This window comes from Catharus ustulatus, chromosome Z, assembly GCF_009819885.2.
Source record: "Catharus ustulatus isolate bCatUst1 chromosome Z, bCatUst1.pri.v2, whole genome shotgun sequence".
NCBI lineage: Eukaryota > Metazoa > Chordata > Aves > Passeriformes > Turdidae > Catharus > Catharus ustulatus.
The window spans coordinates 1,385,399-1,398,508 of record NC_046262.2 but is presented as its reverse complement, the minus strand read 5'-3'; the positions used below and the strand labels follow the sequence as shown (position 1 = coordinate 1,398,508).

The 13,110-nt window shown below is 41.1% G+C and overlaps 1 protein-coding gene across 4 annotated transcripts in view; it reads right to left on the bottom strand.

The window, feature by feature from the left end:
* The window catches only part of DYM (dymeclin), a 210,249-nt gene that overhangs the window by 25,464 nt on the left and 171,675 nt on the right, over positions 1-13,110 (bottom strand). For all 4 annotated transcript variants that reach the window (XM_033085598.1, XM_033085600.1, XM_033085599.1 and 1 more), the window contains one exon: positions 8,140-8,253. In XM_033085598.1, coding sequence (XP_032941489.1) covers positions 8,140-8,253 — 114 coding nt within the window. The remainder of the gene's footprint in view (positions 1-8,139; positions 8,254-13,110) is intronic.

Genomic DNA, 13,110 nt, shown 5'->3' with positions numbered 1-13,110 from the left:
TCAGTGACTAGGAACAAAACAAGACTGAAGTTCTCAGTTTATTCTTCATCTGTGAAGGAAAGCTTTACACAAGCGGCCTAAGTTGAAAGCATGATTGCTATTTTCTGTTCAAAGGGATTTTTGGGTTCTTTACAATAAGAAACTGATATTACATGAGAAACAGTTTAAAGATCAGAGATTCAAAAATTTGCTAATGCTTTTTTTCCTATGTTGATGCTGCAGTGATGTTTATATTACTCTTCAATAGGGAGGTGTCAGAAAAGCATTAATATGTTTTTAACTGTGTGCCAGGCAGACAAGTAAAACAAAATAGCTGGGTTTTTTCCTTGTTCTAGTCAACAATGCCAAAAATTACTGTTTATTTTTCTCCGCCCCCATGAAAGAATTTATAACCACTGCAGTAAACTCAAGTTAAAAAGCTGGTTTTAATCCCAAAATTGACTGACAGCTGCTGTGTAAAAGAAAACCTAACTTGTTTGGGTTCTCAGAAGCATTCACATTTGAAAAATTTAGTTTCCTGGAAACATTTGAGGGGTGGTTTTTCAGGCGCTTTTTTTTGTCCCTTTCCACATAATGCTATAAAAATAATTTAAAGAATGTGATACTGTATAATTTTCACACTCATAAGACAACTGGGGAAAGGTGGAAAGCACATCCCCTTTTCAAACAGGCTTAAGAGTAACATGTAAATACGGTGTCGGTTACAGTGTGAGTGAACTCTCTTTGGGAGTGCCAGGGAGAGGTTGTGAGTGCCACGGTGCACACCACTGCTGCTAGGCCTGGCAGCACTCAGGCAGATAAAATACTCAGCTGTAACTAAGACCTCAAAGGGACTCTACTTACACCACACCAAAGAAACCCAAATCTTGACATGTATGACAGTCAAAATCCATGCAAATACGTACAGGAATGGGTAACTGTATGAGAGTTCTTGTTAGGATTTTTTGTTTGTTTTTTTAATATAAAAGTATCGAACCAAACTTTGAAAAATAAATAAATATGCATGATAAATGACTCACCAACACTGCTAACCTATGCCAACATTTCAAACACCTTGAGCTCAGCAATATGAAGCTCTGTGGACAGCAAGTTTCAAGTCAAACTACACTGCTAAGGACTGCAGTAGAACTTATTTCTCTTTCCTTAAAGTCTCTAAGATAACTGATTCCTTCCATTTTACCTGGAGGATGCTTCTGAAAATGAAGTGTTGTTAGTATTCAATCCAACTCATCAGCTGTATTTGCATTACACGTGGCTACAAACAAGGCTCTCTTAAAGACTGCTAAAATCCACTTTGGAAGTCCAAGTCAAAAGTCAAAGACTTTTTTTTTAACACCCTTAAGTGTTCAAAAGCCATGTAGATGTGGCACTTGGGGACATGAGTTAGTGGTGGCCTTGGCCTCCTTGGCAGAATTTATTTTATAGGGTTTTTCTGACCTAAACTATTCTCTGATTCCATGACTTTGAATCCACAGGTGGCAAAGCAAATTTACTTTGTCCATTAGTTTTTTCAATGTTAAAGCAACCAGGCACATAAGTAAATTTTTTTTGTTAACATGCTATGCATTCTAACTATCTACTGAACCCTATTTCCTACTAAAGTCAAATTTCTTTGGATTACCATATTAATGCTTCAAAGTGAGGGTGGTATTTATTTCTGAACTAAACCCCCAAAGCTTTCGTTCCTTTCTGGGATGATGCCGTTGCTTTTCTTCCTGTAAGGTTTCAAACTACAAAGCCAAGGGTTCCCATACAATGCATCATGTCAGCAAGTATCTAACTTCAAGCACTATAATAATCACAGTTTTTCCATAGTATTTTTCACATACTTTAGATCTTGCCTACACACAAGTTTGCACCATTTAATTAAACAGATTTAAATGATAGAAACTCCTGCTTGGACATACTTATTATAAAGTGGTGTCATTCAGTTTAGTTTCAACTCATTCTCACCAATTTAAGTAGCAAGGCTTACATTAATAGAAAAGCACCTGCATAAGGGTTTGCCCTGGCTCAGACAGACAGACAGGTTTATAATCCCACTGTAAGATTAGCCAGAGTCAGCTAAGTGCAGACATGTCTTCGACTGCTCGCAGTTTCACAACGATAAGTTATTTTCTGACCACAAAGCCCATCAAAACTTTCAGGATCATTTTTTCCCCCTGGAATTTTGATTACCCAAAATAATATTTCTCAAGGGACGCAGAGTATATTCTTCTCTACTCGAGGTCTCTGAGAAGCTGACCTCTAAAACAAATGCCTTCAAAAGAAATGTGAGTTATTGTCCATCATTTACAGGTCAGCTCACGGAAGCAGGGAAGTCTGACATCTTAATTGAGGGTATAAATTGTCAGAAGGAAATATACAATCCATAAATACTCTTATTCTTAGCATATGGTCAGTGTTCTGGAAAGGCCCAAAAAGCACTTTGTTTAAAACTTTCTTACACTTCTGTTACTAATCTGATCTTCTTCAGGGTAAGGGTTAACAGCAGCTGAGGGTCAGCAAAAGGAAGTCTGTGTTGTAGACGCCTGCCTAGCGTCAGACCTAAGGATGTATTAGACACAATCAGCTTCCACTGTAATAAGAACTTTGACCTTTGAGCCAGAAAAAAAAAAAAAAAAAAAAAAGATAAATATCAGGAAGAACTGGATGAATTTATTTTTTAAGGAAGTTCTCTGTCTCTCTTGCTTAGTGCTGTGCCCTGGAGCTCTGTAAAGGAGTTGCTGGTCTCTGTAACTCCTCTGTCCCAGCCCCTTTACGGTGCCAAACAGAATTAATTTGTGCACTAGTCCACCAAAAACTCCACAGTAGCAAAAGGGCAACAGCAGTAAAACAAATACAAGAAAGCTCTACATAGCCTTTAAAGTAATTACAGAACTGCCCTAAGGTTTAATTTGGATTATTAAAGACCACTGGTCTGGATCCTGAATCCAATATCTTGCTGTGGCCAAATAACAACCACTCAGGACTGAGGACAGCAGGACTGTGGGAGAAAAACAGAATTGTAATCAGGAGTAATTCTAACAGAAGATGGGGCAATGGATGGTTTCTTTGGATCAACAGGGCGCTTATACACGGAACACTAGCGATTTCCTTTGCAGGGCTGCACGTGCCCTGTCCCTCTGTAGTTGTGATGGTACCACTGACTGCTCAACAGGAGATGGATGTCTCCTCCCTGGGAGGAACATAGGCAGAAGCAGGAAAATTCTTCAAAAGAGAGCTCAGTATCCAAGCCAAGACAATGCTTAGGTTCCTTTGGTTTTGAGAAATTCATATGCACTTTCTTTCATGGTCATTCCTGATTTCTGATTTGCCATGTGCCTAAGTTTGATGGGAAGCACCTGAGGGAGCTGGAAAGGGGCTCAGCCTGGAGAAAAGGAGGCTCAGGGGGCACCTTGTGGCTCTGCACAACTCCCTGCCAGGAGGGGACAGCCGGGGGGATTTGGGATCTTATCCCAGGGAACAGGGGCAGGAGGAGAGGGAACGGCCTCAGGCTGGGCTGGGGAGGCTCAGGGTGGAAACTGGGAAAAATTCTTTACACAAAACTCTGTCAATCCCTGGTTGCTGAGGGCATCCCATACCGGTAGGGATTTAAAAGCTGTGCGGATGTGGCACCTCTGGACATAAGTTAGTGGTGACCTGGACAGTGCTGGGGACTTGGTGGTCTTGCAAGTCTCCTCCAACCTAAATGATTCTGTGATTCTACCAAAGCACCTGTGCTTGACATTCCCTGTTGAACCCATTGCCACCTCAGCCAACAAATATGTTATTTTTATGACTTTTTTTGCAGTTGAACTGCTGGTTCTGCTTTCCCAGGGTGATGTGCCAGGGATATAAAGCTGCTCTGGGCCACCTCCCAGGCAGTATCTGCCATCACCACAATGACAATTTACTCTTCCCCTGTGCTCTGGTGCCTCAGTGATTAGCAGCTTTTTTCGGTGAAACAAATGGAAGCTGATGGAGTTGGAAATACATTGTTAATAGAAGGGGAAACCTAAGAGAAGTGCTTTTAACACCTAAAGTGAAACTTGTTCTGTCAAGAGACTGAAGGCTTTTACCTCTGCTCCTTTTACATATTCTGTGAAATTTTAATGCCCATCGAACTCAAATGCACTTCAATAAATATTAAATTTTGTACCATATCAAAAACAAGAGAGGTGATGGCATAATGGCACGTCTGCATAGCACACAAAGAATATCTGACAGAGTGCACACTGATGACAAAACACTCATTGGCATGGGGAGAAAAGGAGTAGGGGAAAAACTCAAGCAGATCAGAAAATGCTCATGAAAAACAAATCTCCATCTTAAGTGGCTTAAGTAATGGGAACTTTTCTTTTATAAAGCATTAAACATGGCCTCCCAAGTGTGATCACTCCATGAAACTAAATGTCAGTTTCCAGTCACTAGCTGGCATTTGAAACAAGTTTTCCCACTTATTGCAGAAGAGTTGTTATCTGCTGGCTAACTCCCCTTGAAATCCTGAGATAAGTCACAGGCTCCAGACATGGTCCCGCTTCCCTTACTCTCCTAATCCTGAAAGTACAGATAGTTCACCAAAGGGAAGGAAGGCAGCCTGAGAACTTTCAAAAAAATAAAGAAAGAATGAGGCTAATTTTCACCTATCACTATGATCTCTAAATTGCCTTTAATAAGCTTCTGCAATATAGCAGGGAGCCTGGATTGTGGGCTGCTCGTCTGCAAAGGAGACAGCTCTATCTCCACACCATGGCTTCTGCCTCCATCCCGGGCATATTGCCTTCATTTATCTCCTCCCACAGACTGAGGGAGAAATAACCAGCTCTTGATTTCAGCACCTGCCCTTTATCTCTCTGTTTGTGCAGAAGTCTTCTAAAAGGCTAATTGCTCAGCTTGGACTTTCTTGGCCTTCCACAGCACACAGCTAAAAGCATATGCTTAAAATAATGTTAATTATATTGTTTGTCTCCAGTCAGACTGCTCCAGGACTGGAAGGAAAATCTGAGTTAGATCTCCTATTTCCCAATAATTATTTGCTAAGAAAATGCAGGATATCTTTCCTAACACACATACACACATCCATGACCTACTGCTACCACACATGCTCACTTTGAATCCTGTGTTACTTCCCACAGTGGAAGGGAGCAGGAGCACCAGGGTGTGCTCCCAAACTGATAAGCTCCATTATGCAGATGAGGATCGTGGCTCTAAGTGCTGTTATTTTTAGTTGATGTTGATTCATGTTTGAACTATGGACTAAGCAACAGACTCAGAACCAGAATAGCGTAGCACCTCTTGAATGCTCACTTCCTCAACAAAGGCCAAGATAAGCAACTTGAAAACATTCACTTGAAAACATCCATGCATATATTGGGTACTTACACACAAGAAGAAAACATCATTGTCTGAGCTGCAGGGAAGTGAGTGAGTAAAAGCTCTGCCTCAGCCCTCGTTTTCCAAATCATATCCGTATTCCAATTGCCTTCCCCAGAGTGCTTCAGCTGAAGATAGTTATTTCTAGGAGGCAGGAATAATATCTCTGCAGGGTCTCTTGTATTTTACAGCACTTCAGCATGCTGTGGCAAAAGGCAAGGGTGGCTTGAAAATTAGATAGCAATTAACTGCAAAGCTGAATATATATATATCTTTTTTTTCCTTGGGATTGAACTCCACAGCTTTGCACATTGGAATTATACATAGGTTGTGTTAATACAGATGCAACAGATTCACAGTTCCTCCAGACCTTGTCCAAACTGGCTGAGCACAAGCTGCCCCTGGTCCTGGGGACAGCTCTGGGCCCGTCAGGACAAGGAGACATTGAGGAGCTGGGAAGGGGCTGGAGCCCCAGGAGGGGCTGAGGGAGCTGGAAAGGGGCTCAGCCTGGAGAAAAGGAGGCTCAGGGGGGACCTTGTGGCTTTGAACAACTCCCTGAAAGGTGCCATCAAAGCCAGTGTGGGTAGGGCTGCTCCCACCCATCCAGACTTGCCCAGAGAGTGTCATTAAAGACATAAGGATTAAAGCTTTCTCCTTTATTTAGCTGCTGAAATGCCTCAGAGTTGCCAGAGTTATTGTGTAACTACATCTTCAGTCTGATCTTAATATGAGTTTGTCGAGCTTTAGAATAGCTTCCCCTGAAAACCTCAGACAGAAGTGGGAAGACCTGAGGAACAGGGAGACTCGTAGGAGGGAAGCACAAGGACAGAGGGCATAAAAACTCACAAGGCCATTTCTATAGTAGGGAAACATGCTGCTCCTCATCACTATCTGTGTAAAGGAAGGATACTATTTTCATGTAAAAACTGATGCATGACAATGCATACATATATCTATATATATACACAAACACCTCACCCCAAGGTCAATGTCACCTTTTCTACACGGAAAAGTAACCTGCTTTGGTCAAACTACTGAACTGCTACTCAGCAAAAGTATTAAAAAAGAAGAAAAAAAGAAAAAGAAAAAATAGGAAAAAAAATAGGGAAAAAAAAAGGAAAGGAAAAAAACAAAAGAAAATAAAGGTGGGGAGAAAAAGGAGGGAAAAAAAAGAAAGGAAACCAAAAGGACAAAACCCAGTAGAGGTAAGTGGTCAATACAGAAGATTGATGTGCCAGGCTGGCTGTGTCCCCTTTCTGAAACTCAAGTGCTCCAGAGAAAAGAGAAGTGCTCCAAGCAACACTAAGCATCCTTGAAACTGGACTGCTTGGTGAGGACTTGCAGAGCTTGGCATATGCCAAAAACTGCTGGTTTATTGCTTTAAGTGGTAATGTAAATATATGATTTTGAATACAGTATATTGTTAATGTAGAAAATTGAAACTTGATGGGATTTCACTCCAGAAACAGCATTTCTGTAAATTGTGGCCTGACATGTCAGTTGATGTGGCACACCTAGTAACTGAGAAAACCTTCATTTTTTTCTAAGCAGTGAATTTATTTGGTGATGACTCTGTCAAGAAGGAATCACTTGTAAGAGCTTTTAAATATCTGCACATAAGAACAGTTGTCATAGAAACAGCCAAAGTTCCAGTGTTCCTCTGTATTCACAGCATCATCACATAGAAAGGACAATGTGAAGGGCTGGATTTAGATCCAACAACTGATCTGGTGTTACTCAGGCCATTCCTGCACTGTGGCGCAGGACTCGGACCCTAGACCAACCTCCCCTGAAGGAATTCAGTCTGAGTGACTGAAGATGTGCCACCTCAGGGACACAGGGAACTGCAGGAAAGACATCAGTATATGCAGCCAGCTAGAAAATTCCCACTGGGTGTTTTAAAATTACCAGCATATAAATAAATTACCAGCCATCGCCAGTGGCCGTACGGACTCAGTGTGCCTTATCAGAGGATATTTTACTGAAGTTACAAAAGAAACAGTGCTCTCACTCTCATCACAGAGTAGCAACAAAAATAGTTCTGCAGAAAACAGACAGCATTTAAAATACACTTGGCATAACAGAGAAACAAGATCCATCATGTTTAAAAAACACATGCAGCTCCCGTTTGCTTACTTACCCACTTACACAGATTTCTTTATTGTAGTATTTAAACATCACACAGCCATTAATGGATTTTAGCTTGTCACGTTGGTAAATCCCTCAAGATATTTGAGAGGTTTTCAGAAAAGAATGGAAGGGACTGCTCAGGGTTATACAGAAAGCTCACTGCTGTGTTGACCAGACTTACAGGTCTTGAACTGATTTTCACTAGGTTGGGTAATTCTTAACTAAAGCCCCTCAAATTTATCTTTATGGCACATATAATATAGACCCAGACAGAGGTGCAGAACACTAGAGACAGAAAGAGAAATTAATCAAAAGAGAGAATTATCAATGTTTGATAACAGCATAACTAAACAACAGATGGAGAGTATCTCCATAGTCTGTATCTTCAGGATATGATGAAGAAAACCTTAGCTTCAGCAAATTTTAATTTCTCCACACGCTTCAATTTAATAACTAATCACAAAAACTCACCCAAACACTTAGCAGAAATTAGGAATTTAAACGAAAACATACACATATGGCAATTGACAGTGTAATCACTTATCAGTCACTGCTGAGAGGAGAGATGATTTTTTGAAGTTACAGATATAAAGGGCATGTATGTGTAATTGATAGGAACAGTACACTTTAAGTGATGAGGTCTTGAGCACTTACTCTTAGCCTGTCTTTGGGCAAAGCAACAGCTCCTTGCTTGATGATTTCCAGAACTCGCTCCACTGACAGCTCAGCTCCAGCTTGCTCTAATCGGGAGCTGAAAAAGCTGATCACCTGGAATGAAACATCACAGCACATAAATAAATAGAAGAGATCTTCCGATCAATTTACACACAAAGCTGTCATCTTCTTTCTTGGCATGGCTGTATCTGCACTTCTTAAAGAATAATCACGTTATTGCCTGTGTCACAGCCAGGGAGACTTTGTTAATGTCAAGTTAGCACAACTCTCAGCATCCTCCTGCAGTCATTTTTAACAGACAGATGATTTTACAATTTAACACACACAGCTGAATTAATAAATCTACATTTTCAAGTACTGTGCACTGACATATGCCTATATTTCTTTCTGTCAGTTCTGCCCATCAGGCTTTTGAGTTATTCCTGTGATTTGAATCTTTCTACGATTTGAGCTAAAATTTACTTTTACTGTAAAGCATTAAAGTGAAATCATTATAGTTTCACTGACTTCTGGACAAAAGGCTTTAAGAAAATTGTTAAGCATCTCAATACCAGAGACTACATTTCCTGAGAGTTGTGCAGCACTCAAAGCTGCACTAAGTGGACAGGGAGAAGGAAACCCACACCACAAAGCTCCTCTTCAACCCAGTATCCACCTCAAGTGCCACACATACCTTCCACATCCTGAATTCTAGGCCCAAGAAATCCAGCAAATTCCCTCTCATCTTCCAGACATCCCTCTGGTGAAGCCAAGCTGATTTTCCCCATATTTCCCTTCCCACCCCCTTTTCTGTGACCCAGCTGGTCCTTGTTAGCCAAATTCAGTTAGGTCAGGCTTTAACTTTTATCCATCTCCAAGCTCAGTAGGTCACACCAGAAGCAGACATCCCAGCAACAGTTATCCACGTGGGACATCAGAAAACCTTCATTCCTATAGCTCCTTTCATCCAAGAGAACACACTTTGCAAACCCCATCCCTTATCCCAGGGAAACTCCTCAGTCACACAGGGAATCCAGGACTCAAAACACAACAAGGGTCTGGGGAAAAATTTCAACACCTACTTAGAATTTTCTGGAAGTACCACAAGAGGCACTTGGTAAAGCCTGTCTACACCAGAGCACCTGGCTACTCCTGGGCTGGAGGCAAGCACGATGCTAATGGCAGATTCTGCAAAATCCTGTGAGCTTTTGACACACTCTGTGGAAAAATGCTGATGTTCACTTGTATCTGAATCACAGTCCCAGTCCATCGAGTAATCTTTGATAATTCTCCCAAGTAGAAGGGGGGAAAAGTGTATTATACTACAAAATCTCTGCTGAGCTCTCTTTGTTCTGTAGTGAGACACAGCTGGAGCCAGAAACCATTACCCTAATTATGCCTCCCAGCTCAGCTGCTGTTCATAAAACAAAGACAGCTGATGGCTTGATTACTGTGAGATTCAAATTTGTTGTTCCTGTTTGTGACTTCCCCCACAGAAAGCCCAGCCCTTGTTTTGAGCTGGAAGATTTCCTGGGATCTCTAGAAACTCTTGCACCAAATGAACAAGACAGGCAGACTAAAGTTGCTGGAAGTTGCTTTTTGGCGTTGTCAGGGGATTGTGGTATTTGTTTTGGGGTTTTTCCCATTTTGTTTCCAACAACAGAAGTACGGAAATCAGTCAAGAGAAAATTCAGGTTTGATCTTCAGTGCTGTCCCTACGATTATCTCCATACTTGAGCAGAAAGGGAGAATTTCACTGCCTCTGGCAGATGCTGCAGGTAGGCTTTACATTCTTAGAGATAAGGAGCTGGTGGAGCACTGTGATCTCTGATCCTTAGAAAAAAACGGGAGTAGGAAGATGTGCTGAGTTCATAGGCAAAGGAGCTGGAGGGAGGGACCAGACATAACAGAGTAAAACAGCAAGAAACAGCTTGTGCAAAGAGCAGGAGGGCCTCAGAGTGAGGCTGACATGGTTTTGGCACAGAGTTTGGGACAAATTGCTGGTGGAGGATACGCAGCTCACAGAGGAACAAGCAAGTTGCCCACAGACTTTGAAAGAAAAAAAACATCTTCCTGCATTTCAACACTCCTCTGTTGTCAGTAATCACTGGTGAAATCCATTCTCGCCAAGGGCAGGCTCCTGCAGAGAATCCATCCCAGTGGCACTGCCTTGTTAGCTCAAGTTCTGCTAAACCACAACAAAAGCAAAACTTAGTATTTAGCTTTTAACCAAAGGATAAAATACTATCATAATGCAAACACGTAAAAAAACTGAATGAAGCTCCCAGATACTCCTTGAATTCTGACGTTTCCTATTTTGGGAAGTCAAACCCTTCCATCTTAACATGTTTTTAAAAGACTTATGTTTTTGTGGTAAAGGTACTAATCTTCTTTGGGTTATACTTCAAAAGAACAAAAGCAAGTCAGGCTTCCAGTATTTTCAGGCTATGTCAGCATTTTAGAGAGTTAGGAATTGCTATTTTTGATGTGCAGTTGATGACTAAAATCAAAAATATCTACTTTAATAATGGTACTTATCTCTGGGAGTTATTTGCCTTACTACTTCAAAAATATAGAAATGAAGTACCTCTTGTTTGGACCCTGAGAGCACAATACCTCAAGGAAACACTGAAGTACCCACAAGTATCCCAATGAAGTAAGAAAACAGAAAAGCAAAAATAAAAAATAAAAGAAGATTTATTATTTAGAGGATAGCCTAAAGAAGGCATTTTCTTATTAGCTCCAGATCAGGAATAAAACCAAGAAGCACCCAGTATCACAGCCCTCATGCCCAAGCTCCAATCTCTGCAGCAGAGGGTCTAACACTTTTTGTACTAATCTAGTCAGATACTAAAATATAAAACCTCAACATCGTATTAAGGAAGAGTGGCCTTTTCCTTTGAGAGAGCTTTAAATATCTTCTACATTTAAGTAACAGAGGTGAATTTAAAATAAAAATGAAAATTAACAGATTTCCACTTCTTATCCCATTGAAAGTAAAATAAACCAGAAAAAAAAAAACCAACCACCTGGGTGAATAGTATTAAATGAGTTTCAGGGTTTAGTACATGTTTTAAATAAATGTTTTAAAACATGGTTTAGAACATGTTTTAAAACCAAGTGAGCATATAACTGTATGAATAGAAAAACCCCAGATCTTAAGGGAAATAAACAAGGTTGAGAGATGGTGTCTTCCTGATACTCTGAAAATTATTTTTCTCCTTAATTTTTTGGGCAACTGGTCTAAAAAACCAGAAAACAACTGCAAAGATTGCTTAAAAGGAAGCGTAAGAAGAAACTCCACAAGTTGCTGTATATTACTCTTCTCCTAGTCACGCTGAGTACTGAAATGCCTCTCCATGAAGGAACATAACCCATTCTAAGAGCTCTCTCTCCAGTCCAGCTTCCATAGTAACAGAGATTAAAAGGCACATCTAACCCTGGCTTCGACAGCCCCTCATCAGGAGTATCTGATCCCTGTCCAGATAAAACAGTGGGTGTATGGAGAGCCTTGCCCCGTGCAGAGTCTAATCCTGGCTGTGCAAGGTACCCACACCTGTGGTACAATGGGCACGGGGGACCTGGCTTGGCCACCTCCAGCTCAGGCTTTGCCAGGGTTTGTATTAAAATACCATTAATATTTCTATACAAAAACTGTTTTCTGTAGTGATTTCCAAAACTGGTTTTAATCATAGCCTGATGGAATGGTTTGGTTGGGAAGGGACTTTGAAGATCATGCAGTGCCACCCCCCACCATGGCAGGGACACCTTTGCACTATCCCAGGCTGTTCCAAGTCTCATCCAACTTGGCCTTGGACACTGCCAGGGATCCAGGAGCAGACACAGCTGCTCTGGGAAACCTGTGCTAGGGCCTCACCATCCCACAGTGAAAGTTTCTTCCTAGAGATCAATTTTCCATGAGAAACTCATACTTTATCCTTTTGTTTTCTAAACAGTAAATGTACAAGGTATTGCCAGAGATGATTAAAAGTACAACAAGATTAGAATTACTTTGAAACATTTTTCATTTAAAGGCAATATTTTAGGTTTTGGAGATAATTTTTGAGATTGTGAGGGAACAACCACAGTGTCTGCTATTTCACCCAGCTGTTGTTTTCAATTGGGCTGCAAGGCTGAATTAACAAAATATTTCCCTTTACAGCATGCCAACAGCAGAGCTATCAAGGGCAAGATGCTTTCTCCACTTGGATTCTGTCAGCAGATGCTGAAGTGCCGTGAGGCCTGCGGCAGCCCAGGCAGTGCCACTGCTTAATGAACATGACAGCTCCTCTCCTTCTCCTCCAGCTAAAAATAACAGTACAACACACGTTGCTGCCTCCTCTGCCTGCAACTGCAAAGGTCAGTTCTGCAAGACAAGAAAAAATCACTTGGTACAAAATGAGTAAGTTTTGAACCTGTTTTTGTCAATTTTGTTTCCCTTTGAAAGTGATTGAAAGAAACGTTTTGAGTATTTTATTTCCAGCCACGTTCACCACTGGGAGAGCAATATGGTGTATTGATGGCACACTGAATGGAGAAGAAAAGAAAAAAAACAAACCTCTTGCTGCAAAGTACCACAGGATTAGCACTTCAACTAAGTAGCTTCCACAGGGAAACATAAATCACAGCTACATTTGTTATCCAGTAGTGATACCTGGAGCAAACGGGAGGCAATGCCAAACCTCACTGATTTAAGAAGGGATGAAACAGTTCCAGGTGATTCAATAGCAGAAGAAACCCAAGAGGTTAATTAGCAAAGTTGAAGTACTGTATTTTCCAGAATCACCTTGAAATGAGGAGCATGTTCAAGGACACATGAGGTATTCCAGGTATTCTTACACCCTCATTCCCAGGGTATAAGAGTGAGGAGAAAAATAACAAGCAAAAAGACCCTCCCTCAAAGCAACAACCAAAAACACCCCAACCCAAACCCACCAAAACCCCAGATCCTTAGAGTATTTAGCCAGGCTC